Source organism: Biomphalaria glabrata, chromosome 16 (genome assembly GCF_947242115.1).
Source record: "Biomphalaria glabrata chromosome 16, xgBioGlab47.1, whole genome shotgun sequence".
In the NCBI taxonomy this organism is placed as follows: domain Eukaryota; kingdom Metazoa; phylum Mollusca; class Gastropoda; family Planorbidae; genus Biomphalaria; species Biomphalaria glabrata.
Window position 1 is genome coordinate 29,912,271 of NC_074726.1, and position 25,729 is coordinate 29,937,999.

General features: G+C 37.6%; 1 protein-coding gene across 1 annotated transcript in view; it reads left to right on the forward strand.

Moving 5' to 3' along the window:
* Positions 1 to 25,729, forward strand: part of LOC106054014 (titin-like) — a 199,332-nt gene that overhangs the window by 27,337 nt on the left and 146,266 nt on the right. Inside the window, exon 2 of the mRNA XM_056013914.1 lies at positions 19,129 to 19,368. Within this exon, the coding sequence (XP_055869889.1) occupies positions 19,166 to 19,368 (203 nt within the window). The 5' untranslated portion in view covers positions 19,129 to 19,165. The remainder of the gene's footprint in view (positions 1 to 19,128; positions 19,369 to 25,729) is intronic.

Here is a 25,729-nt window from a genome sequence, read left to right on the forward strand (position 1 = left end):
CGTAATCATCTTTTTTTGAAGTAACGTCTGTATTATATAAGATAAGAGATATACATTTAAATTGATTTTGTTTTTATGTATCTAAAAATTGCAAAATAATAATTATGAGACGAGAGTGCTCTTATTTTCGATGTTCAATTAGACCTACTAGATCTAGATCTAAACATTAAATTATATGTTACATAGGTTAGGGTTGAAAAACAACTTTACTTCTAATGATTAATTTGCAAAACAACGCCTTGTTTCATCTTTTTAAAAAGTTTTTCAAGACATTTTTTGTAGTGTTTAAAGAACTTCATTTCCAGTCTAAATATAATATATATAGGTCTGTGGGTGTTTTTTTTTTTTAGTCAATTTTGGATACTCCTTTGTACAGATAGAGCTTGATCTACATTTTAGTGAAATACAGAGGATGTTAATCTTTTTCGGCCATAGCGCCACATTTGACCGTGTCGAATGACGTCATGTCTATTTGTTTTCATTTCCCGGCTCGACAATATGGCGACGCGCACTAGATGACAACGAGGGCAGCAGAAGTAAGGGGTGTAACTCCTTGACGTAAAACAGAATGCCTTTCTTATCACCCTTGGTTTCCTTTTACTTTCTTTTGCTACCCCCAGATGCATTCCACCTCTGACAGTCTAATGGTAAATTATATACAGGGCCGGTCTTAGGCTACTGCAACCTATGCGGTCGTAGTGAGCCCTGCGCTTTCATAGGCCCCGCGCTATTAAATTAAACCATTATAACTTATATATAATAACAGGGTTTCCACGGCCTCCCGATTTTCAGGAAATTTCCCGAAATTATGAAATTTTCCTGAAAAATGGACAATATTGTCATATTTTGGGTGCCACTAAATAAAAACAGCATTTAAAAAAAATTATTGCAAAGACGAAAGTATTTTCTAACTAAAATAATCTTAATTTTGACATTATGCTTATCCCTACCCAGACTAGGCCCCGCGCAATCCGCTTCGCATAGGGCCCCGCAATAGCTAGGGCCGGCCCTGGTTATATAAATATTTTACATTCTCAAATCAGTCTGAACACAAATGTTTACCGCTTGGTACCCAAATAGAAAGTCTCGTGTTCAAGTCCTTGTAGAGCCATGAAGTTTCTTTTGTTTAAAAAAAGCTTATATTTAATCTCTCCGTCTATCTGGGTGGTATCATGATGTGTGTGTGTGTGTTTCTATGGTGACGAAGCGAGAAGGAGTTAGCGATTGGTTGGTTGCTATGCAGGGTTAATGATGCAAGATACGCGGCATTGTCGATAACTGTCTTGAATACACGAGGCGACTCCAGATTGCCAGAGTGAAAAGACGTGTTTTTGTAGTGAGTTAGATTTTGTTTAAAATGCTATATTGCTGTATATTCCAGGTTAACTATTTATCTCATTTCATCTGAAGTTAAATTTGTTTATATAACAGGTGGATTCTTTAACTCTTTTTTTTGGCCCTCTCGCTAACTATTCTTGGGCCAAGTTGAAATATTGTATTCATTGCCGATAACTACACATGAATCATTAAAACAATATTAACCAATTAGTGATTATTAATTTTTTTTTTAAAATAGTTAAAGGTTAACCTTGCAATATTGAGATATATGGCAGCGATTGTATAGTGGTCTCCCTTTATTCAATACGCAATAAAAGCTCAATATAACTGTTTTTTTTTTTTATTTTGCTTTTTTGTTTTTTTTTTAAATCTCCAAATGGCAATTTTACCTCAACTAGTTAAACTAGTTGATCTTTGTGCTGGCCACACCAAGTTCAGGTAAATTTTGATAAGCTTAAACTGATTAGGCCAGCGGTTCTCAACCTTTTAAGCTCGGCGACCCCTTTTTACAATATACCACTCTGTCGCGAACCCCCCCCCCCCCCCATCCCCTTTCAATAGACACACACAGCAATAGAAGAATAGACAAAAACAATCCTAATTTTTGATGGTCTTAGGCGACCCCTGGCAAATCGTTAATCGACCCCCGCGACCCACAGGTTGAGAACCCCTGGATTATGTGAAAGCACAACACTGTATACTACATGAGCCTTTAATCGTATCGATTGTTAAATACTACAAAAAAAAAATATAATCTTCAAATCTTTGGTAACCATTTCAGTTAATGCCAATTTAACCCTTTTTTTGTTACTTTGACAGTTTCTATTCAATTCAGTTTCTAGTTTCTGATAATTTGACAGTTTCTATTCAATTCAGTTTCTAGTTTCTGATAATTTGATAGTTTCTATTCAGTTCAGTTTCTAGTTTCTGATAATTTGACAGTTTCTATTCAGTTCAGTTTCTAGTTTCTGAAAATTTGACAGTTTCTATTCAGTTCAGTTTCTAGTTTCTGAAAATTTGACAGTTTCTATTCAGTTCAGTTTCTAGTTTCTGATAATTTGACAGTTTCTATTCAATTCAGTTTATAGTTTCTCATAATTTGACAGTTTCTATTACTTTGATATTGTATATAACTTAACTGTTTGCTCTGAATATTTACACAAAGATTTTCACTTAATAGACAACTTTTGTGTTGCCTAAATAATATGCGCGTCTAATACTGAATATGCGTTGCATGATTAAGAAGTCAATGTCTTCGAGTCCGAGGATTTCACGTAACTTATGAAAGCCAGCTGTGACCTGAATGTTTTAGCACACCTAATGCAGACAAAGCCGTTATTCTTTTGGGGTCTATTTAAGTTTTCTTTTTTTCGTCTGCACCTGTATTAGGCAACGATTTTCTTTTTTCATTGGGTCTCAAATGTTTGTCTCGCGACCTACCCTGTCTATTTCAGATGCCGTCTGCTGTTAGCTACGTGACTCTAAGCCAGTTAATGTGATATTCAGGATCGAAATACCAAACTTCACCGATACATTTCGCGAAGAATAGAGAAATCTCGTTTAAAAAAAACAAAAACAAAAACTTAAATAACGCTATTGCGTCAAGGGGTCAAGGTGAAGGTAGTGAACTCTGTTACACCCATACATTATCATATTATTGAACTTTGACCCATGGGTAATTTGCTTCGCTACTGTGTATGTATATAGTTGCTCTAAGGACAAAAGCCTGCCTATTTCTTGCATTATGTCTTAATGGATAAAATGAGCAGTATACGAAAGAAAAAGCGGGCGAAAGAGTGGTGGAAATGTGTTGGAATATAAAAGATGTGTTAATGCACGGACGTCATAAATGCATGCCTCCTAAAGTTCAGGTTATTTAAAAAAAAAAAGGGGGGGGGGAGATAACTTTGTTTCTATGAGTTGTCTTTTCATTGATGCTTGTTGCGCCTGGAAAGTTGAAAGTCTTCCTAACGGCTGGCTACAAATGGATGTCAAATGACGTAGCTGGCACATGGTTTACATAACTAATGTTTGTGGCGTGGATAACAGGAACCAGATAAACTATTTACATAACCTTTACATAGTGTTAGATTGAAGTTTTCTTTATCATTTCCCTTGATAATTGGTAATTGATACTTGTTTTGTGGAGATTTGTAGTTTGCAGAATTATTCATTACTAGTTGAGAGGGTCTAATCCAAGGGTTCTCGACCTGTGGGTCGCGACCCGCTTGGGGGTCGAATGACCATTTGCCAGGGGTCGTCTAAGACTATCGAAAATATGGATTGTTATTGTCTATTCTTTTATTGCTATATGCGTGTGTGTGTGTGTGTGTGTGTGTGTGTGTGGAAAGGGGGGGGGGTCGCGGAAGAGTGGGGGATTGTAAAAAGGGGTCGCCGAACTTAAAAGGTTGAGAACCTCTGTGGACTAATCGAATCTTATCAGATACAGACAGGTCCATCTTGTCATGCATGTTCATCAATGACTTAAATTCATCCTAGTCATTGGTTTTCCTGGCTGACTCAAGCAACCGATTCCATGCTGTAATATAGTCTTATAGCACCATGGGAAGAAGGAGCGTTTGTACAATTAGAGTTCTGTTACAGTCTAGTTACTTTTTTTTTTACCTTACAAAGCTTAAAATTTTGTAAAATGTTTTGTAAAATGTTTTACATGTTTCGGATGTTCCTTCAGAGTTGAAGATAGTTTACTTCCTAGTCCAAACCTCCCGCAGGACGACGGGGGGATGGGAGCGGGCAGGATTTGAACCCTCGACCATCGATAAATCCGAACGACAGTCCAGCGCGCAAACCGCACGACCAGGCAGCCATCCTTTTTGTTTTTACAAATGCATGTCAAACGTTTTTTTTTTTTTTATTTTTCGACTGACATTGAATGTTTTTTATGATCTCAAAGTAAAAAAAGCATAAATATTAACTATTAAAGAAAAATAGGAAACGCATACAGCTATTGTTTAAATATAATCAAATTACTTGTTTAAAAAACGTGGGCATTCAACCATTTTCTGAATTTGTTTCTGCAAAGCCAATCAAAACGTACGTTAAGTAGATCACGTGACTTCCGGGCAGCGTCGTCTATCCCATGACGCACCATTTTTTTTTTTCGTCTTGTTTTGAATTTCTGGCACGTGCACGGCTAAACTCGTGTACAGTGCGCACTTTAAAAAAAAAATTGTAGATGGCGTTCGGTGCTAGGGAACTCTTGCTCATTTTAGATGGGGGAGCAGGCAAGCATGGTATCGTGAGACGAGACGCTGGGTGCAGGTTTATAAACATTGAATGTGCACAGATCACTTCATTCAGGGCAATTTATTAAAGGAAGATAGAATAGGCTTTGGGGGGGGGGGGGGAGGAGTTGTTTTGCGTTGATGTTTATCAAGTCTTACGTTGGAGTTAATCTCTTGTGGGTGGAGTATAAAAATCCTACTGTCTGTTGTTTCATTGAATGAACGAACAAATAAAGAAAGACACTGTCTTGGGTGTGTGTGTGTTGGTGTGAATTAATCACTGCACTATATACTATCTATAGTTTTTCACCTGAAACTATTCTTTTTTTTTTTTACAGTTAGCTATAAGCTTGCAAACTCTTTATGAGTGGCTTGTGGAAACTGGAAAAAAGGCTTTAAAAATTCGACAGTTTATGTATATCTCGTGGAGGAGGGGGGGGGGGGATAAAACACTATCTAATTTGCATCACAGTGAAAAAAGCTGGCTAGACCGTTATAATTTTACTAAATGCGACACCTTAACGCTGACCAAAAACAACTGTTAATCTGCGAAATACTTGGGAGCTGAAAATACTTAAACAAAAATCTATAGTGCTGTATAAGAGAAAACAGAATGGATGACACGCACTAACCCTATTCAATTGTATGAAGACCCACCGATAGTGACAGAGAAAAAGATCAGACTACGTTGGGCAGGTCACCTTGAAAGAATGTCAGACAACAGAGGAGAAAATAACTGTTACAACGCCATTGAAATAGAAACAAAAAAATTAGACCGAAAAAATATGCAAAGAATTATAAAACCGTCCTGTATCTATATCTAAATCAACAAATAAGTTAAATTCATAGAGCGCCGATAGCGCTAATATACTTCACGGACTGTTCATGATCACCAGACTAGAAATAACGTTTCCACATTTTACCGAAGGTCTTCTAACATATGTAGTCTAACAAGTAGATCTAAACATTTGTGAATAAACATTGAATTATAGTCGAGACTTAGAGCTAGACTAGTAGACATGGAGCCATAGAGTTCTGCTATGTTGAGAACGAGGCTAGTAGACATGGAGCCATAGAGTTCTGCTATGTTGAGAACGAGGCTAGTAGACATGGAGCCATAGAGTTCTGCTATGTTGAGAACGAGGCTAGTAGACACGGAGCCATAGAGTTCTGCTATGATGAGAACGAGGCTAGTAGACATGGAGCCATAGAGTTCTGCTATGTTGAGAACGAGGCTAGTAGACATGGAGCCATAGAGTTCTGCTATGTTGAGAACGAGGCTAGTAGACATGGAGCCATAGAGTTCTGCTATGTTGAGAACGAGGCTAGTAGACATGGAGCCATAGAGTTCTGCTATGTTGAGAACGAGGCTAGTAGACATGGAGCCATAGAGTTCTGCTATGTTGAGAACGAGGCTAGTAGACATGGAGCCATAGAGTTCTGCTATGTTGAGAACGAGGCTAGTAGACATGGAGCCATAGAGTTCTGCTATGATGAGAACGAGGCTAGTAGACATGGAGCCATAGAGTTCTGCTATGTTGAGAACGAGGCTAGTAGACATGGAGCCATAGAGTTCTGCTATGTTGAGAACGAGGCTAGTAGACATGGAGCCATAGAGTTCTGCTATGTTGAGAACGAGGCTAGTAGACATGGAGCCATAGAGTTCTGCTATGTTTGAGATTTCATCCATGTTTCGCAATGTTTTTCTCTAAATAAAATTCTTTTAGCCCTGTGCAAGGCCCTCGCCAATCGGAGGCCCTAGGCGGCAGCCTAGTTTGCCCACGCCTAAGGCCGGCCCTTTCCGCCATCAGCTTCAAAAAGTAGGAATTGATGAAACAAAATTCTTTGTTATAGTAGTTATTTTAATGTTCTTTTTTTTTTTTGTTTTGCTTAGTTCGTCTATCTTGTTCTTACAGTAATTATAGCATGTCCAGTGTTCTCTTTGTCCAATCTCTTATGTGGGCTGGGCTGGGAGGAGGTATCTGGGAGAAGCTTTCAGGCCGTGCTGCCTTTAGGCACTCAGAGAACACACCTCAGCTCGAGTCGGCATCCACATTTGATTCCCCCCCCCCCCCCACCGAATAGATTGACAATGTAATTGTGTATGTACAGGAAAAGTGAGCATAGAAATGATAGTAAGTTACAATATTTTTTTACAATATTTTCATCAAAATTAAAAAAAAAAAAATTGTCACTTCTGTAACATTGAAAGATAAATTATTCAATTTAATGGACCTCTTTCACCAATCGTAAACAAACAACATTTAGCCACGTGATGATATTAATAAAACAATGAAAATTACGTATCACGTGACAGCCTTTACGGATTGCGTAATTTGTATAGAAGAGATAGAGAACCACGTTTGCAAAATGTTCAATATCGGTTTGGACGACGTAGGGCATGAGATTCGCCAATGGGAAGAAAAAACACTCCACGGAAAATTTCCGGCTTCATTACATGGGGACAACATCGACAAGGCTGCTTCCTTAACATGGCTCAAAGCAGGTCATCTCTACCCTGAAACAGAAGGCTTTGTTACAGCAATACAGGACAGAGTAATCAGGACAAAAAATTACGAGAAGCATATCCTGAAACTCAATGTTGTCGACAAATGCCGAAAATGTGGAAATGTGGGCGAGTCGATTGAACACATTATGGCAGGATGTCCAGCCCTATCAGAATCAGCCTACCTAGGTCGCCATAACCAAGTTGCAAAGTTAATACACCAACACCTGGCTTTGACGTACAAATTGATCGATAAGGACACTCCCCCTTATTATAAATACTCTCCGCAAGAGGTTCTCGAGTCTACTGATCATCTGCTGTACTGGGATAGGCCTATTCTGACCGACAAAACGGTAGATTTCAATCGCCCGGATCTGCTGTTCATCGATAAAAAAGAAAAAACCGCTACCATTATCGATATCGCCGTACCACTGTCTCATAATTTAAGAAAAACTGAGATAGAAAAACAAAGAAAATATGGGAACCTAGGCTTGGAGATTAAGCGTCTATGGAAATTGTCCAAAATAACAATATACCCCATTGTTATATCAACCGAGGGGATAATAACAACTGACCTCACAGACACCTTCAAGGCCCTTAACATTCCTAGGAACATCCTCGTTGCCTGTCAGAGGGCGGTACTGCTGCAGACCTGCCACATCACCAGAAAATTCCTCAGTGGAAACTGTTAAAGGGACTACGATGAATTTTGTTTCTCTTTAGCGAAACTCGACCCTGGCAGCGCCAGAGAATGACTACTCGTTCATTTCTAACATAATAATAATAATAATAATAATAATAGTATTTTCTGTATTTTGGTAAAATGTTAAAATCGTGACCCAGAAGATGTTTTTTTTTTCTATGTTCAAATTTTTTTTTTCGCTTTTCTAAGAATGTTATTCTCCAAGAGTTGTCCAACTTGGGTTTTGTTTGCTGCCAGTGAGGTTACTTTTATATGCATTTAAAATACAAGACTACCAAAGTTAAATTCACTGTAAACTTACATTGTGGATTTCATGTAATAAGTTTCTTGCCTCGCTATTTACACAGACTTATGAAGGCATGTTTAGTAATCGGCAGTCTGATCTAGATCTTAACAGTTAATTAAACCACATTGACTGCGACATTGACCTGGACATACACTGGACATTAACTAGAATAATGACCAGGACATTGACTAGGACATTTTCTAGGATATTAAACTAGGACATGACTATAACGTTGAATATGACATTTTCTAGGACATTTTCTAGGACATTTTCATGTTACATTGACCAGGACATTGTTTAGTACAATAAGATGAGACATTGACTAGGACATAGGATATAAAATAGAACATTGACTAGAAAGATAAACTACAACATTGACCTAGACATTGACTAGAACATTGACTAGGGCATCAACTAGAATTTTGATAAAAAAAAACGCTTATTGGGACACTAAGCTAGAACACCAAACCAGGAAATTCAACCAGGACACGGGCTGGGAAATCGATTAGAATATCGATTAGGACATTGATTATAACATCGACCAGGTCATTGACTAGCACATTGATTAAAACATCGACCAGGACATTGACTAGGATATCGAATAGAACATCGATCCAGACATTTACTAGGACATTGAATAGAACGTGGATTAGGACATTGAATAGGGCATTGATTAGAACATCGACCAGGACATTGATTATAACATCGACCAGGTGATTGACTTGGACATTGATTAGAGCATCGACCAGGTCATTGACTAGGACATTGATTAGAGCATCGACCAGGACATTGACTAGGACATTGATTAGAACATCGACCAGGACACTGACTAGGACACGGATAATAATATCTATTGATAGAGGTCAACTTGATGTTGGTGTAACCTCACACGTTCGCATCATCGACAGATGCGCGCCGCTCACGTCTGCTTTCGGCCATCTTACATTTTACAATTTCTCTCTTTCGGGAGCAGCGCGCCCTTTTGCGCAACATATGCTGGGATGAATGTGTATGTTTATATAGGCCATGGGAAATTATGGTATTCCGGAAGGGGGGTGGGGTGGCTGAGGTGTCACATACAAAAAAATTATTGGCAAATTTATCAAAACGAAAAAGAAAAAAAAAACAACATTTTGGTTTATGTTTATTTTGTGATAATAAGTCGTATCTTTCAACTTATTTTTGGACTGTGTATTATATTTGAGATTGGTTTTTGTGCTGGCCTCGTATAATAATAATAATTATAGCTTTTATATAGCTCTACTTTCATGCTTATAGCATGCTCAGAGCGCTTTGGTCCAATCTCATTGGTGGACCAGTGGAGGGGGTGGGAGGGGGTAATAATAATTTCATTTATAAAGCTCTGTTAACAAACAAAATGTAGGCTCAAGGCGCTGTAATAACATTACAAACACAAACACGGCAGCTAAAATGACAATTAATCTAAAAAAGTTTTAAACAGACAGGTCTTAATGTTCTTCTTAAAAGTGGTGTAGCATGTTGTCTGTCTGTTGCCTTTAGGCGCACAGTAAGAACAACTCAAAGCCACCTTCAAGCCAAGCCAAATTCAAGCGTACTTGGCCTCTCGACCACGCTTCCACATAAGAATGAAATGTCAGCGAGTCTTCTGTCAGATCTTATAAACGGCCCTAGGTAATTGGACGCCCTTGGCGAAGTGAATTCGGTGGCCCCAAATAAAATGTAAAATCGATTCAAGTGAAAATATATATAAAAAAAAACGCCTAAAACATAATTACGCAATTTGTTCTAAACCCACCTGTATGATCTAGAGCTTAGAGCTACACTAGTAGACATAGAGCCATAGAGCTCTGCTAGGTCTGAGAGTTGAAAGAGACTTAGAGCTACACTAGTAGATATAGAGCTATAGACTACTATAGAGCTCTGCTAGGTTTGAGATTTAATCCAAGTTTCGCAATTGTTCCTCTAAATATTTTTGGACTCCCCAATCAATCGGAGGTCCAATACGTCTGCCTAGCTCGCCTATGCCTAACGCCGGCCCTCCGCGAATAGTCACAGCACCCCTACGACGAAATTCAAGGGCAAATTAAGGAGAATCAGAGTTCATATATGTATAGAATGAGATCAGTTTTTAGTTTTTAATATTCAGCGTCAACAACGAAGACCTCAGATTACGTAAATTCAGTATTTAAAAAAATAATAGTTTCTTCATTGTCTTATATACTACACCAGCGGTTCTCAAACTTTTAAGCTCGGCGACCCCTTTTTACAATTCCTCACTTTGCCGCGACCCCCACTCCCCTTACACACACACATCAATAGAAGAGTAGACAATAACAATCCATATTTTCGATGGTCTTAGGCGACCCCTGGCAAATCGTTAATCGACCCCCAAAGGGGGTCGCGAACCACAGGTTGAGAACCCCTGCACTACACCAAGGACAGCTAAACAAAGCGATAAAGACTTCTGACTGTGCAGTCGTCATCATTGAATGTTCCACAATATCTGCTTCACCGGAGCCAAAAAGTTTTTATTTATATTGTCGAACGAAAATTGTGAAGTCCAACTGCCATTCCCCCCCCCCCCCCCCCCCCCAAGAAAAATTGGTTACAGTAACATTGTTATACTCAACACAGAGGACAACAAACAGTTCGATAAGGACCCCCGAGGGCAGTGTTGTCTTGGCGGTCTCCATTTCACAGGGGCGGGGACAAGGGATGCTTAACTCTTTCTCTCCGTAATTATTTACCACAAACTGGTGGAATCAACGCTGGTATCGTCAGTTCGGAGAGAAAGAGTTAAGTCACGAATGTCGACAGTTCGTTTATTAAAGTTCTTGATCATTTACACTGTTCATTGTAATATACCTGCCGCAGCTCATCAATTATAAATTCATCGTCACAAAGACAGAACCATAAATGAGTAGTCAGAACGAGATCAGTTTTTTTTTCTAAGTTTAAATTTTTTTATTTTGTTATTTTAGGAAACCTCAGAATTTGCGGTATTAATTTTAGCTTTGTCATCATATGAATCCTTGGGCCTTAGGCCTCTTTTCTTTTCCTCTTTTTGGGCAAGTTCATATGTTTTTTTTCCCTGTGTTTACTTGGTTGCCTTATTTTTTATATATTTTTTTTTGTATTCAGTACTGAAGAGATGACCTTGCCAACAACACATAAGACACTAACATAAGTTTACGGTTTACACAACAGTTCACGTTAACATTGTTCATAAACTGTCCAAACTTGACGATCACTGGGTTGTCCATTGTCCTTTGCTGTAGACGAACGAAGTTTTTGGGATTCTTTCGGAAGGATCTGTCCTTATGTTCCTATGGAAGCCCAAAGGTTCCAAATAGTATAAATGTTAGCTTTGATCATATGAATCCTTGGGCCTCTTTTTGGGCAAGTTCATATATTTTTTTTTTTTTTTTTTTTTTGAAACATTTCCATTTTATTTGATATAATATTTTACATAATCAAAAACAATGTCCAACGCAATTAATTTATAGTACCTCTCGTGCATTTTCTTTGGGATTCCGTAGTTTTCGATTCAACAACCGTAGCGTATTTCGATTTTTTTTTTTTTTAAAAGGAAACCTCAGAATTTGCGCTATTCAGTTTTAGCTTTATCATCATAGGAATCCTTGGGCTTTATGCCTCTTTTCTTTGCCTCTTTTTTGGGCTTTATATGCCTATTTTATGGGCCATCTTGCCTCTTTTGTGGGCTTTTTTAATATGTTTTTATTTGTAAGTTATCATAATTCACAAGTATTAAATCATAAACAATTGAAAAGTGATTAACCTAAAAATATAATAACAGTAATAGAAATATTATTTAATATCAAAGACATACTACCTAACCAATGAACCCCCTAAAGACAGAAAAATGATACAAGTATACTCTACTCCAGAACAATCAACACAATATCAGATATCCCTGACCCCCAACACCCTATTTCTGAAAAACTACATGAGCATTATACAGGTATATGAAAATCAAACTAGATAATTCTCTACCCTAAAGTCCATTATTTTTCTAAATGTTAATTCCAAGTGATTAGGATCAAACACCTTATTATTATGTAGACATTTGAGCCAGGTAGCCCAAACAAGATTCCTGTATTCGGAAACAATAATCAAGTTAAAGTTATGTATCATTTTATTTTTTAGTTTTGGCAGCTTGTTTAAAATAATAGACAAGTTAACATTTACATAATTGCCAGTTTGCTTCCAATAGGTCCATTACAGTACTTCTAACTTGAAGGAATAATGGACATTCCAAATACATGTGTTTTTCGTTATCGTGACATCATCAAATTAAAACAATAATTTACTGGAATAAAGTAGTTTATACTATTAGTGTTCTGGTTGGTTTTCCCGTTTTGCATAATCTGTAGTGGATTACATTTTTGTGTGTTGCTTTTCAAAATAGCACTAGATTTATAACAATCAGAAATTTAGCAAATATTTAAACACACAAAAAAACAACAACAACCGAACAATATTTTATCCTACGCTGATCACCTAATTTACACCTTAAGAATTATTTTATGAAATTATTATTTTTTTTTTTTTACAACATACAATTTGCAACCATTACGCCACAGTGACATCCGGGCGAAGCGGTTGTCTCCTCTCCATTAAGGATAGAACAGAGTGATTGTCCGTCACAACAGTGACAGTGTGATTCGTCTGTCACAGAGAAGTACAATAAGAGCCCAATCCAAGTAGCGCTGGTTGTGTGTATTTGTGTGTGTGTGTTGATTGTTTTTTTTAGTGGTGTGTGTATGTTGTTTGTATTCACACCTACACTGCTACAGTTGGAGTGATTTCTTCTCTTGGCGTTCTCTTTGTTACGTTGGAGCGTTCAGATGACTAGACCAGTGTTTCCCAAACTTTTGACTTATGCGTACCCCTTCTAGAATTTTCATAACGCAGAGTACCCCTCGCCCCCGCCCCCCCCCCCCCCAAAGGATTTATTTTAATAACAATATAAATTTATTATATTTTTGTTTTGTTGGCCTACACACACAAAATAATAATTACTCTATCACAATTAAGTATTTAATTAGTGAGTTTATTTTTTGGAATTCTTCAGAGACACATCAAATATATTCTAAACAAATGGAAACAGTTTTTACATTGAAAAAGTGGGCGTGTCGACGGAAGCTGTAACATCTCTATCCATTTCCTGATCTTTGTAGAAATTTGTCTTAAAAATAGCACTGTATCTGAGTTTGTAAATACTTAAAATAAATAATAAAAAGAATTTTAAACTTATGATATTTTATTCTAATTTATAATTAAATGGGTATTTAAAAAAAAAACATACGAGTCAACTATGTGCAAGGCGTACCCCTGGAGGTACGCGTACCCCACTTTGGGAAACACTGAACTAGACCAATAGACGAGATGAACTGCGCAGTGTTATTCACATCAGGCAGCGCTCCGTAGAGTTTTTCTTCTATAGATGTTAATTAGTATCTTATCTTATATAATACAGACGTTACTTCAAAAAAAAAAGAGGATGATTACGTCCTACGCGTCATGCATTCAGTCATGCATATTAACCAATGACTTAAATTTTAGTAGATCTATATCACCAACCATCCCCAGCGTATAATCACTCCTTGCGTGATATCGTAGACTTTTGACACTCTGACATCTCTTTTCAAGGATTGAACATGCCATGTAACATATAAGAATGGTAGTACTAAGGTACCAAAGCTACCGAGAAAAGAATAAAACAAATATGGAGTTTCATTTAGTAGTCCTAAAGAAGTCTCGCTGATGATTATGAAAAGAGATATGGGCAGGCTCTGAGAGGGGCGCGTTATCACATGACCCTGTGTAATATTATTATTATTTTTTTTTATATATTTCTGGATTGTCTAAGTAGATGTTAAATTGGTATCTGGTCGCTCCTTGGCGATAGGACCGGATCGGGGTCCGTGGTTCAAATCCTCTTTAGGGCTCATTTATGTTTTCATCTTCTCTTAATAACCTTTTAGTGTAAGTGCCATGCCATATTTATGCATAATTTTTTCAGTGCTAAAAGATTAAAACTCCACTTATCTCTCTTTTCCATTGAGGTTATTTTCTAATTTCTCTTTTCGATGGTGGTAATTTTCTAATTTCTCTTTTCAATAGTGGTTATTTTCTTATTTTCTTTTTTCAATAGTGGCTATTTTCTCATTTCACTTTTCAAAGTGGTTATTTTCTCATTTCACTTTTCAATGGTGATTATTTTATAATATCTTTTCAATAGTGGTTATTTTCTCATTTCACTTTTAATTGGTGGTTATTTTATAATATCTCTTCAATAGTGGTTATTTTCGAATTTCTTTTTTCAACACTGGTTATTTTCTAATTTCTCTTTTCAATGGTGGTTATTTTCTAATTTTTCTTTTGAATAGTGGTTATTTTTCTAATTTATCTTTTCAATACTGGTTATTTTCTAATTTCTCTTTTTAATACTGGTTATTTTCTAATTTTCCTTTTCAATACTGGTTATTTTCTAATTTATCTTTTCAATACTGGTTATTTTCTAATTTTCTCTTTTCTACTCTGTGTCTATTCAATTCTGTTTCTCATATCGTTTCATTTGTCGATAGTAAAAAGAAAGGCATATCGGAGATCTTCAAGTTCAACGATCATGCATGGTGTCATGTAGGCAAGTGCATTTGACCCAAGTCAATTAATAAAAACCTAGCCAATCATTGCGTATATCACAAGACTTATGTTTAAGGCTTAACAGAGCTAAGGAAAAAAAAAACCAACCTTTCAGACTTTTCGAGCTATGGGGCATGTGTCATGGGGAATAACAACCAACTGATTTTAGTTTTTTTCTAAGTCATGTCATTCGAGTCAGGATGGCTGCCTGATCGTGCGGTTTGCGCTCTGGATTTTCGTTCGGACTTATTGTGGCACCGGGTTCAAACCCTGCCCGCTCCCACCCGTCGACCTGCGGGAGGTTTGAATTAGGAAGTGAATAATCTTCAACTCTGAAGGAATATCCGAAACATGGAAATCATTTTACAAACAAACGAGTCACGACCTGTGACGTGGCAACGAGCTATTGGTTTAAACTGTCCACAGGTTGAGTCGTCTCAGGTCAGTGTTGAGGACCACTATTAAAATTGCTCTCGTGTTAGCTGCCCATTATAGTTGGGTTATTTCGGGGCCCCTAAAAAAAACGAAATTTTAAATCCCAGTCTTCACCGTGATTCGAAACTGACCTCTCTAGGCTCGGAAGCCAAGCGCTTTACCGCCATATTGCTTTTTAAATATTTTTATGCAGAGTTGGACTTCAGATGCTCAGAATGAAAGTGGAAATTTTAGAATTTGTTTTGTCAAATTTCAAATATTTACATTGTTTATTATTATATCTTGCACTCAACTCGCCGAGACTTTGCTTACAGATAACTCGTTTAGCCGTGACGTCTGGTGTATCTTAACATCAAAACTTAAATCAGGTCAAAGTTGAAAAGAAGTGAAACAAAAGATTTTCGCTGACATCGTCTGCTAGCGATGCTTCCCCCTTTTTTTTTTTTTTATAAAACGTTTTGTTTACGTGTTTTGTCTCTTCTGTGGTCCAATTTTTTAAAAGTTTCTCTTGAAGATCAGACTAACGGCGCCTGCAGACGTGGGCCCTGCACACCAGTTTCCCACCCTTCGCAACTTCCAGTATCGCCCCTTATCACCTGTAGTATGCATGTATGAAAGTCACCTTAGCGCCGCAGCTGTTTGGCATTCTGTGCTCTGGTTTCAACACACTCTGCCCCGAACTTTGGCATCACCTGTTAATATACCTATCACACACACACACTCTCATTGACACACATTTACCCATTTCTCTTGATTTGCCCTTATATCATTCGTCTTCTTTCATGCAGTTTATATATATATTAGATTATTATTATAATTATGATTATTATGATTATTATTATTATTATTATTATTATTATTAATTATTGTATTATAGGCAACTCACGACTTCATAATATGAAGGGAATAATGCAATTTAATTTTCTTTATCAATCTTATCTTATATATTATAGACGTTTCTTCTTAAAATAAGATTATTACGTCCTGAGTGTATCCGTGTGTTAATCTAGTCATGCATGTTAATTAGAGAATGGAATGGGTTGCCTGAATACTATAAGAATTATAGATCTCTACTCTAAGTCATTGGGTTTCCGGTCTGATTCAGGCAACCCACAAGCTCTATAGGCACTAGTTTTGACTGCCCCAGACTTGCTGATCTCCGTCTCGTCAGGTCTGGGAAACCAAAAATTCTCGACCTGTATGGTGACATGTATGCACTACGCAAGACAGCAGGGTTTCTGTCCAGGGCTTTTGCGAGAGAGGATTTGAGCCTCTCAAGCCCTCTCTCAAATGGAGTTTGATGATGATGATGATAGGCGCCAGGGAAGAAGGAGCACTTGTATGGATTAGTCCTAGCATATGGAGTATGAAATATAGGCCTACCTTTTTCTTTCTTCCCTTCTGTGCAATTTTATTAAGCTGCGTTTTTGTAAAGGAGATAAAGCCCTATCACTGAACCTTATAAGAAGTTCAAAGAAACAATAGCAAAACATTTTAATATAGTGAAATCAGTAATCTGGGGGGGGGGGGGAATGTTTAAACACTACCGTACGGGTAATATCTAGAAATTGTCTTCGCTAGGATGTCGTGGCGTTGTCTACTAAAAGTATAACACTACTTCACTTATTGTACTGCGCGAGTCCCGATACTGCCAAGGGAACTCACAATTAACAATGATATACTTAAAATCAAGATTGGTGTTTATTTACAGATGGGGATGGTCATCTTTTACTTGGCAGTCTCAATCAATATCTGTCTTTCTACAAGCCCTAGCCATATTCTTCTCGTTTCATGTACACCTATTCTGCAACGTCATTCGTCTGACTACGTCACAACTTTTTACCTTCGCTAAAAACAATGCACACTATATTTATTTACGAAACTAACATAATCTCTAAACTAAACTAGGTCAAGGTCAATACAAAAGAATTAAAATTTAGCCCAGGTGAAACGCCATCTTTTTGGCTGGATATTTAATTCACTAGACAAGTGAAGTAAAAGAAAAAAGATTATTAGCAAAGCTTCACAAAAACAGTTTTTAAAATGTTTAGATATTTGAAGCTGTTGTGAATTCCTGACTCCAGGATTACTGAAAATAATAATTAGGCTTGTCTTGAGTCCAAAGATCAACGAGGAATGCAGTATTTCCAGTGGCTACGCAGTCCCAGTTGCGACCTACATATTTTGCCACAACTATGGGAAGATTGGTACGCTTGAACTTGGCTTGGCTACCTAGGAAGGGGGTTCAAGGTTCGACACCCGACTCGAGCAGAGTTGTGTTTACTGAGCGCCTAAAGGAACCCCGGGAAAACCTATTCCTAGATACCCCCTCCCCCCCACTGGTCCACAAATGAGATTGGACCATAGCGCTATGAGCTTGCTATAAGCATGAAAGTAGCGCTATATAAAAGTTGTAATTTTAACTATCGCAGGCATGACCATTGACCATTTTGATTTTCTTTTCGCCGTCTACGTCTGTCGTCGACAGCGGATTTTTTTGGGTCTCAAATGTGTATATCCCGGGGCCCGGGGCCTATGTAAGTGACCTTTAGTTGTCTCCAACCAGGAGCTCTCTTCTATGTCAGTTAAAGCAAGTTGGCGCCTAAGCTGGTCTTTAAAGCGAATCCGTGTGACACCTCTGTTACGTCGACCACCTTTCAGCTCAGATAAAAGTCTAAATTTGAAGAAATGAAATTAAAGAAAACAAACAAACAACAATGTGTATTCTATAAAAACATCCACACTCAACTATTGCTTTAAAAAAAAAGTAACTTTGTTTTTTCTTAAGAGCTAGGTCTACTAGATGAGAAGTTTGCCCACAACACATAGGTCCAAGGGCAGTAACTCCATTCTCATAACAACAGTAAAACAATCTGATCTCACCAGAACAAAAAAAAAATTTCCCACTAACTCTAAATTTAGTTTTTAGATCCGAACATAATATAATACTGTATTAACGTTTTACTAAATAATAATAATAATAATAATAATAAAACATGAGATATTTTATCCGGATATTCATAGACTATGTTTAATTCAGAATATTTATTTATTTAGGAACATTTGAAGCGCCCTTTTTCTACTATATTGATCCATTTTCCTCGGATCCTACTTATGGCTGGGAATTATTTATAGGTAATAATGAAACACAATCATGCCCACGATTGGTCATCGTGAAGGTCACGTGGTGCCAATAACATTTTACCTTTACGATCCCTTAGGCTGTTGAACCGATGGGGCACCATGCAAGATTCATCGAACGTCTTTCTCCATTCCTCTGTCTTTTGCCTTAGAACCTCTTTCAATGACAGGCCCGCCCACTCTTTTATGTTGTCTTTCCATCGCTTTCTCTGTCTGCCTCTTCCTCTTTTGCCTGTTACTGTTCCCTGAAGGAAGGTCTTTGCGAGCCCCTAAGACCTGTAGTAACCCTCTCTGGAGTCTCTTGGTTTGTAATGCCGTCTTTAAATGTGATGCCTAGGATCCTTCTGTAGCATCTAACTTCCATTGCTAGGATCCTCCTCATCTAGCTCTGCAGTCAGCGTCCGAGACTCGCAAGCTTATAACAATGCATCCATGACCAGTCTGATTTTGGTGCCGAGGGCTATGCCTTTGTCTTTCCATATTATTTTAAGTTTTGAAAGTGCTGCTGTGGACTGTGCAATTCGGGCCAGTAATTCAGGTTTTGTTCCCTCATCTGAGACAATAGCTCCGAGGTATTCGAAACTAAAGATACCATTCAGCTTTTCACCTCCAATAACCTATTTAACTGACAAAAAAACGTGTTTTTTGTTTGTTCACCATGCTTATGAATATTTATATATTTAATAGGTTTTGTTATGCTATGGAGATTATGTATACTAATCTAATTCTAAGAGAGACTCTCACATCTCACTACAGAAAACTTAAGATTAGGATTTTAACACAAAACAAGCTACTATATTTTTCTTTGACTCTTTTATTCCAGATTTTGATTGAAGGGCTGCACTAGTCCCGGGCTCAAAATGCCCGCCCAAACTGAACACCACGTCGGAGGGACGAAACATTTCGAATGCCGGGTCGGCGGCTTCCCTCGGCCCCAGATCCGATGGTACAAAGACGGCCGCGAGATCACGGACTCGTCGCGCTATCAGTTTGACCACTCCAATGACGGGGTCATCTCGATGGTCATCCAGAATATCACGCACGAGGACGAAGGACATTACAGGTACCTTTAGGACAACCAACTCTCCCATTCACATAAACACTTACACTTTCGACAGAATTAAATTGTTGAGAATACACACATCACTAATAATACTACACACACATACTCTGTATACTCCCTACTACACACATATTCTTCTGTATACTCACTACTACACACATATTCTTCTGTATACTCACTACTACACACATATTCTTCTGTATTCTCACTATTACACACGTATTCTTATGTATTCTCACTACTACATACATATTCTTCTGTATTCTCACTATTACACACGTATTCTTTTGTATTCTCACTACTACATACATATTCTTCTGTATTCTCACTATTACACACGTATTCTTTTGTATTCTCACTATTACACACGTATTCTTCTGTATTCTCACTATTACACACGTATTCTTTTGTATTCTCACTATTACACACGTATTCTTATGTATTCTCACTACTACATACATATTCTTCTGTATTCTCACTACTACTATACACATATGTGCTTCTGTATTCTCACTACATTTGCTACACACATATACACACATATGCATCTGTCCCGTGCAACACGAGCCGCTGCACGTTAATGAAACCGTGACGTCATGTTGCCTAGTCAGAGCCTCAAACCCTTGCTCCTTGGCACTTAGCTAAGAGGATGATTTATCGATAGTACCTAGGGAATGGACCTCATTCACCAACCGTAAACAAACAATATTTAGCCACGTGGTGCTCTATCTCTTCTATACAATTTACGATCTCATGTTTAATTCATGATGGTTGTCACGTGAAAGTTTTTTTCCCCGTTGTTTTATCAATACAATCACGTGACTAAATGTTGTTTGTTTACAATTGGTGAATGAGGTCCATTGATTATAGACTCTAAAATGACACATTGATGGGTGCCCGATCGCATGGTTTGCGCTTTGGGTTGTCGTCCACGACTTTGACAGGTAATAGTGTCATTACACTTAATTCAGTCACGACTACTTGCAAAGAATAGTGACATGACACTCATTTCTCGTGCGCCTTCTTACAAACAATTACTAGCTTTCTTTCAATGGCCTATGTGGGCCTCTTTTTCATAGGCCCGGGTGCAGTGACCCCCTTTAGCACCATGGTCTCTACGCCACTGGTCATATAGCTTGTAAAAATTAATAAAAGTTAATAAATAGGCAGCAGCATGGGCGTAGCCAGGGGGGGTTCTTGGGGTTCAAACCCCCCCCCCCCCGAAATGAAATCCCCCCCCCCATGGGGGGGGAACGGAATTAAGTGACTGATTTTTGCTTTCATTTTGTTTATGTTAGGTGAGATTTTAATACTAAATCATCACTTACCACAGCACAGCCGATGCAGTTTTGATTTAAAATCCCTCTACCAGGGGTTTTTGAGTTTAAATCCCCCTACCAGGGGGTTTTGAGATTTTAAAAAACCCTTTCAGGTGGTTTTGAGATACAAATCCCTCTACCAGGGGGTTTTGAGTTTAAATCCCCCTACCAGGGGGTTTTGAGATTTAAAAAAACCCTTTTAGGGGGTTTTGAGATACAAATCCCTCTACCAGGGGGCTTTAAGTCTAAAACCCCATACAGGGGGGTTTAAATTTTAAACCCCCTACCAGAGGTTTTTGCAGTTAAATCCCCCTCTTCTATAAAACAAAACAAAAAAAATGCAAACAACAATCCCCAAATACCAACAGCACAGTTGAGGAAGATTTTGATTTAAAAACCCCATCTTCAATATAAAAAAGCAAATTACACACTCAAAATTCTATGAGCGTAGCCAAAGGGGTTTTGAGTTAACCCCCCCCCCCCTCCATTTGGGGTTTGAAGTTAAAAAGTACCTCTTCAATATAAAAAAAAAGCAAATTACACACTATAAAATCTATGAGCGTAGCCAAAGGGGTTTTGAGTTTAAATCTCCCTCCTCCAGATGGCTTTTTCTTTAAAGTTTAAAACCCCCCAGATGGTTTTGAGTTTAAAATTCCCCTACAGAGCGTTTAGAGTTGAAAACCTCTCTCTTCAATATTATTTTAAAGCAAAATACAGTCACCAAATTCTATGATCGTAGCTAAATGGGGTTTTGAATTAAAAACAAAACAAAAAAACTCCAGAGATTTCTTAGTTTAAAACCCCTCAACAGATGATTTGACGAAAAAACTTTCCTTTTCGATATAAAATCTAAAGCGAAATACAGGCATGTAATTCCAAGAGCGTAGTCAAGAAAGGTTACAAATTTCTACCAGTGGCTTGGGCTCCATTAATAAAGTGTGAATAGTCTTCTGTCGAAATTGAAAATTATTAAATGTGTCTCAACAAAGATGGCTAATACAGATTTTAGGAGTCAGTCATAGAGATCGGGTCTAAATCAAAGAAATCATATGCCGAACTGGGAGTCAAATCCTTAGTAAGGTTTTGCGGGACATGTTCTCACACAAAATGAATTACGCAAAATAAGAGTTGCGGAAACAGCTTGCCGGAAAATGCGCCGAACGGCGCGAGAGTGTCTAAGTCAGTAAGAATAGGACATTAGGTTTTTGAAATAAAACTTTTTAATAGCAAGATAATGCACTGTAGATACCTCAGAATATGCATTTTGTTGGCTTTCAATACCAGAAATAGTGCTCGGCGGCGGGGCTTCGCCCGTCGCTGGGGGAGCACTGCGAACTCCCCCAGACCCCCTTGCTAGTATTGGCGGGGAGTCTACAATTAACAATAAACGTCTTCCGAAAGGGTCATAATGTAATAAAGATTAATTATGTACACACACACATATATATGTATATATATATATATATATATATATATATATATATATATATATATATATATATATATATAATAATAATAATAATAATAATAATAATAATAATAATAATAATAATCTTTATTATCCGTAAGGAAATTTGTCTTACAATTTGTGCATTACACCAAACAAAAAACATTATAACTATAAGAAACAAAAGTGTACATTCACACCAGACTCATTCATAATTTACATGTGACAAAGTTTATACCAGATTGTTCTTATTTAATGATTTGATTGCCAGGGGAACAAAAGAGTGTTTGTGTCTGTTTGTCTTTGCTATCGGTGTCTTGTATCTCTTTTGTGATGGTAAAATCACAAAATCCTGACACAAAGGGTGATTCTTTATTTCGAGGATCTTGTTAGCTTTTTTATAGATGTTTGTCTCAAACAACTGCCCAAATGGGGTTTGTTTTTTGCCAATGATTTTGCCAGCAGCATTTAGGATTCTATTAAGTTTATTTTTATTTTTAATGCTCAGATTGCCATACCAGGCAGTGATATTGAAACTTAAAATATTGCAGATGTGAGCGTGATAAAACATAGCCAAGGCCTTTTCGCTAACATTAAACGAGGACAGTTTTCTTAGTAGTCGTAATCTTTGCTGCCCTTTTTTGCTGATATAATCAGTATTTGCAGTAAAATTTAGTTTATTGTCTAGGATAGTACCAAGATATTTAAGTTTTCACCATTTCAATAGTCTCTCCAGCTACAGAAACAATATCATTTTCCTTCTTGTCCCTACGAAAATCGATTATCATTTCTTTGTTTTTTTTTACATTTAATAATAAAAAATTATCTTTACAGTATTCCTCAATGTGTTCTAATTCTTTGAAATACTCATTTACGTCTGAGCTCTCTGAGAGCAGGGCAAGAAGAGCCGCATCATCAGCGAATTTTGTGAAGGAGCAACAAGAACTATCGGATTGAAAATCATTGGTGTACAAAATGAACCACAATGGCGATGTCACAGCCCCCTGGGGCGCCCCTGTGTTAACTATGCGTTCATTAGATATAACATTGTTTACCCTAACCCTCTGAGCTCTCTGGGTCAAAAATTCATTAGCCCATAGTATTATGTATGGACTAATCCTCAACGCTTTCATCTTTTCAATGAGTAAATGAAGTTGTATAGTGTTAAAAGCTGATGAGAAATCAATAAAGAGCAATCTTACATAAGTGTTCGGTAAGTCCAGATGTTTGTAGACACAGTTTAAAATATTTAGGATGGCATCGTCTACACCTTTACCCTTTTGGTAAGCAAATTGTAAAGGGTCTAACTTATTACAAAGATCATTCAGAAGAAACATTTTAACCAATTTTTCTAAACATTTAGACACAATGGAAGTAAATGAAACAGGTCTATAGTCATTCATTTCCTTCGGTTTGGAAACCTTTGGCACAGGTACAATTATAGATGACTTCCACACAGGTGGTATCTCATGGTTTAGTAATGAAGTAGAAAAAATATCTTGGAAAGGTTCAGCTAGTTGTTCAGCACATTCTTTTAAGATCCGCCCCTTTATTCCATCAGGCCCACCAGCTTTCATTGGGTTGACGTTTTTGAAAATGTTACAAACTTGCTCTTTAGTAATCGCTAATTCTAAGCAGTTGTTAACATTGACATCCTCAAGGGCTTTGAGTCTTAGATAATTAAAATCTTTCGTGTCGAAGCGACAATAGAAATCATTTAACTCGTTGGCCAATGTTTTTTCGTCTCTTGTAGCAAGATTATTTTTAATTTTGACTTGTGCTCCTGCCATTTTGTTCATGATGCCCCATGCCTGTCTCATGTCACTTGTATTAATTGAGTCTTCCAGCTTGGTGCGGTAGTTTCTCCTCCCTTCCTCAAGAACGACGTTGAGATTTCGTTGAGCAATTTTCCTTGTCTGTCCATCGCCACTCATAAATGCTCTGTTCTTTTTGATTATTTCCCGTTTTATTTTTGCAGTGACCCATGGTTTATTGTTGGGGTATATCTTGATGCTCTTAGTGCTGACACACATGTTTTCACAGAATTTGATGTAATTTGTCACTGCGTCGACCCATTCTTCCAGATTTGAAGTGGTCTCTTTGAACAAATTCCAGTCAGTGCAGTCTAGACATCCCTGTAGTTTGAGAATATTGTCTTGAGTCCATTCTTGTACGTTTTTTTGAATGATTTTTCCTTCTTTAAGTTTTGTACGGTAAGTAGGCAGCAGTTGTATTGTTTTGTGGTCCGATGATCCTAGTGGTGGCTTTTCACGAGATGTGAATGCTCCTTTGATGTTACAATAACATAAGTCCAGAGTTCTGTTCTCTCTTGTCGGACATGAAATGTGTTGATAGAATGTGGGTAGGTCAACCTTCAAGGTGCATTTATTAAAATCACCCAGTATAACTACTGGTGCGTCCGGTGACCTTGTCTGAAACTCATGCACTACGTCAGCGATGATTGCAGCTGCAACTTCCATTTTGGCTGTAGGCGGAACATAAACCAGGACTATGTAAATAACACCAAAGTCTCGTGGCAAATAAAAAGGTCTCAATGAAAGCGCCAGTAGTTCTAGATCCGGACAGCACATTCTCTTTTTAACCGTGTAGTTGGTACAGTATTTGAGGTTGATGTACACACAAAGCCCTCCACCTTTCTTCTTCTTAGACTCAGCCGTTCTGTCAGATCTCACGCAAGAGAAACCATCAATAGCAATCAGGTTGTCGTTGTCATCCTCCTCTAACCATGTCTCAGTAAAAGCTAATAGACAACTTTCCCTAAATACGTGGTCGTAGCGTATATGGGCACATATCTCATATATATATATATATATTTTTTTTTTTTCAGGGGGGGGGGCCCAAACCCTCCCCGAAAAAAAATCCTGGCTACGCCCATGGGCAGCAGGTCACAAAAGCGTTTGCGTCGTCATCTGAAATTCTGCATATATTAACCTTTGTAATCGATAACAATGTAACACATACATACATACATACATACATACATACATACATACATACATACATACATACATACATACATATGCTCTTTTTGTAAACAAATAGGCCTAAGTGCCGGTACTCAGTGATGGATTGCCTAACTTTAGACTACTAATAAATTAATAATAAACGTTAAAATACAAGACAAGTAATAATTTTCCCCCACATTGAAAAGGGTGCCGGTACGCCGTACCGGTGCGTACCGTCACAAAAAAGCACTGTATATATATGTAGTGCTTTTTTTAAAAAAAAAAAAAAAAAAAAAAAAAAAAAAAAAAAGGTGCCGGTACTCTGTGATGGATTGTCTAACTTCTAACTACTAATAAATTAATAATAAACGTTAAAATACAAGAAAAGTAATATTTTCCCCCATATTGCCAAAAGTTGCCGGTACGCCGTACCGGTGCGTACCGCCACAAAGAAGCACTGTTAATATAGGGCAATATAGGCCCCTATATATATAGGCTACTAGTCGTCCTGCGGGTCTTTTTTTGGGCATTACTGATCTATCGGATTGAATTTAGATCTATGTGAAATTCGGAGAATGTTCCTTCACATTTTTTTAAAATTTCCTATCAAGATTGTTCAAACGGTTTTG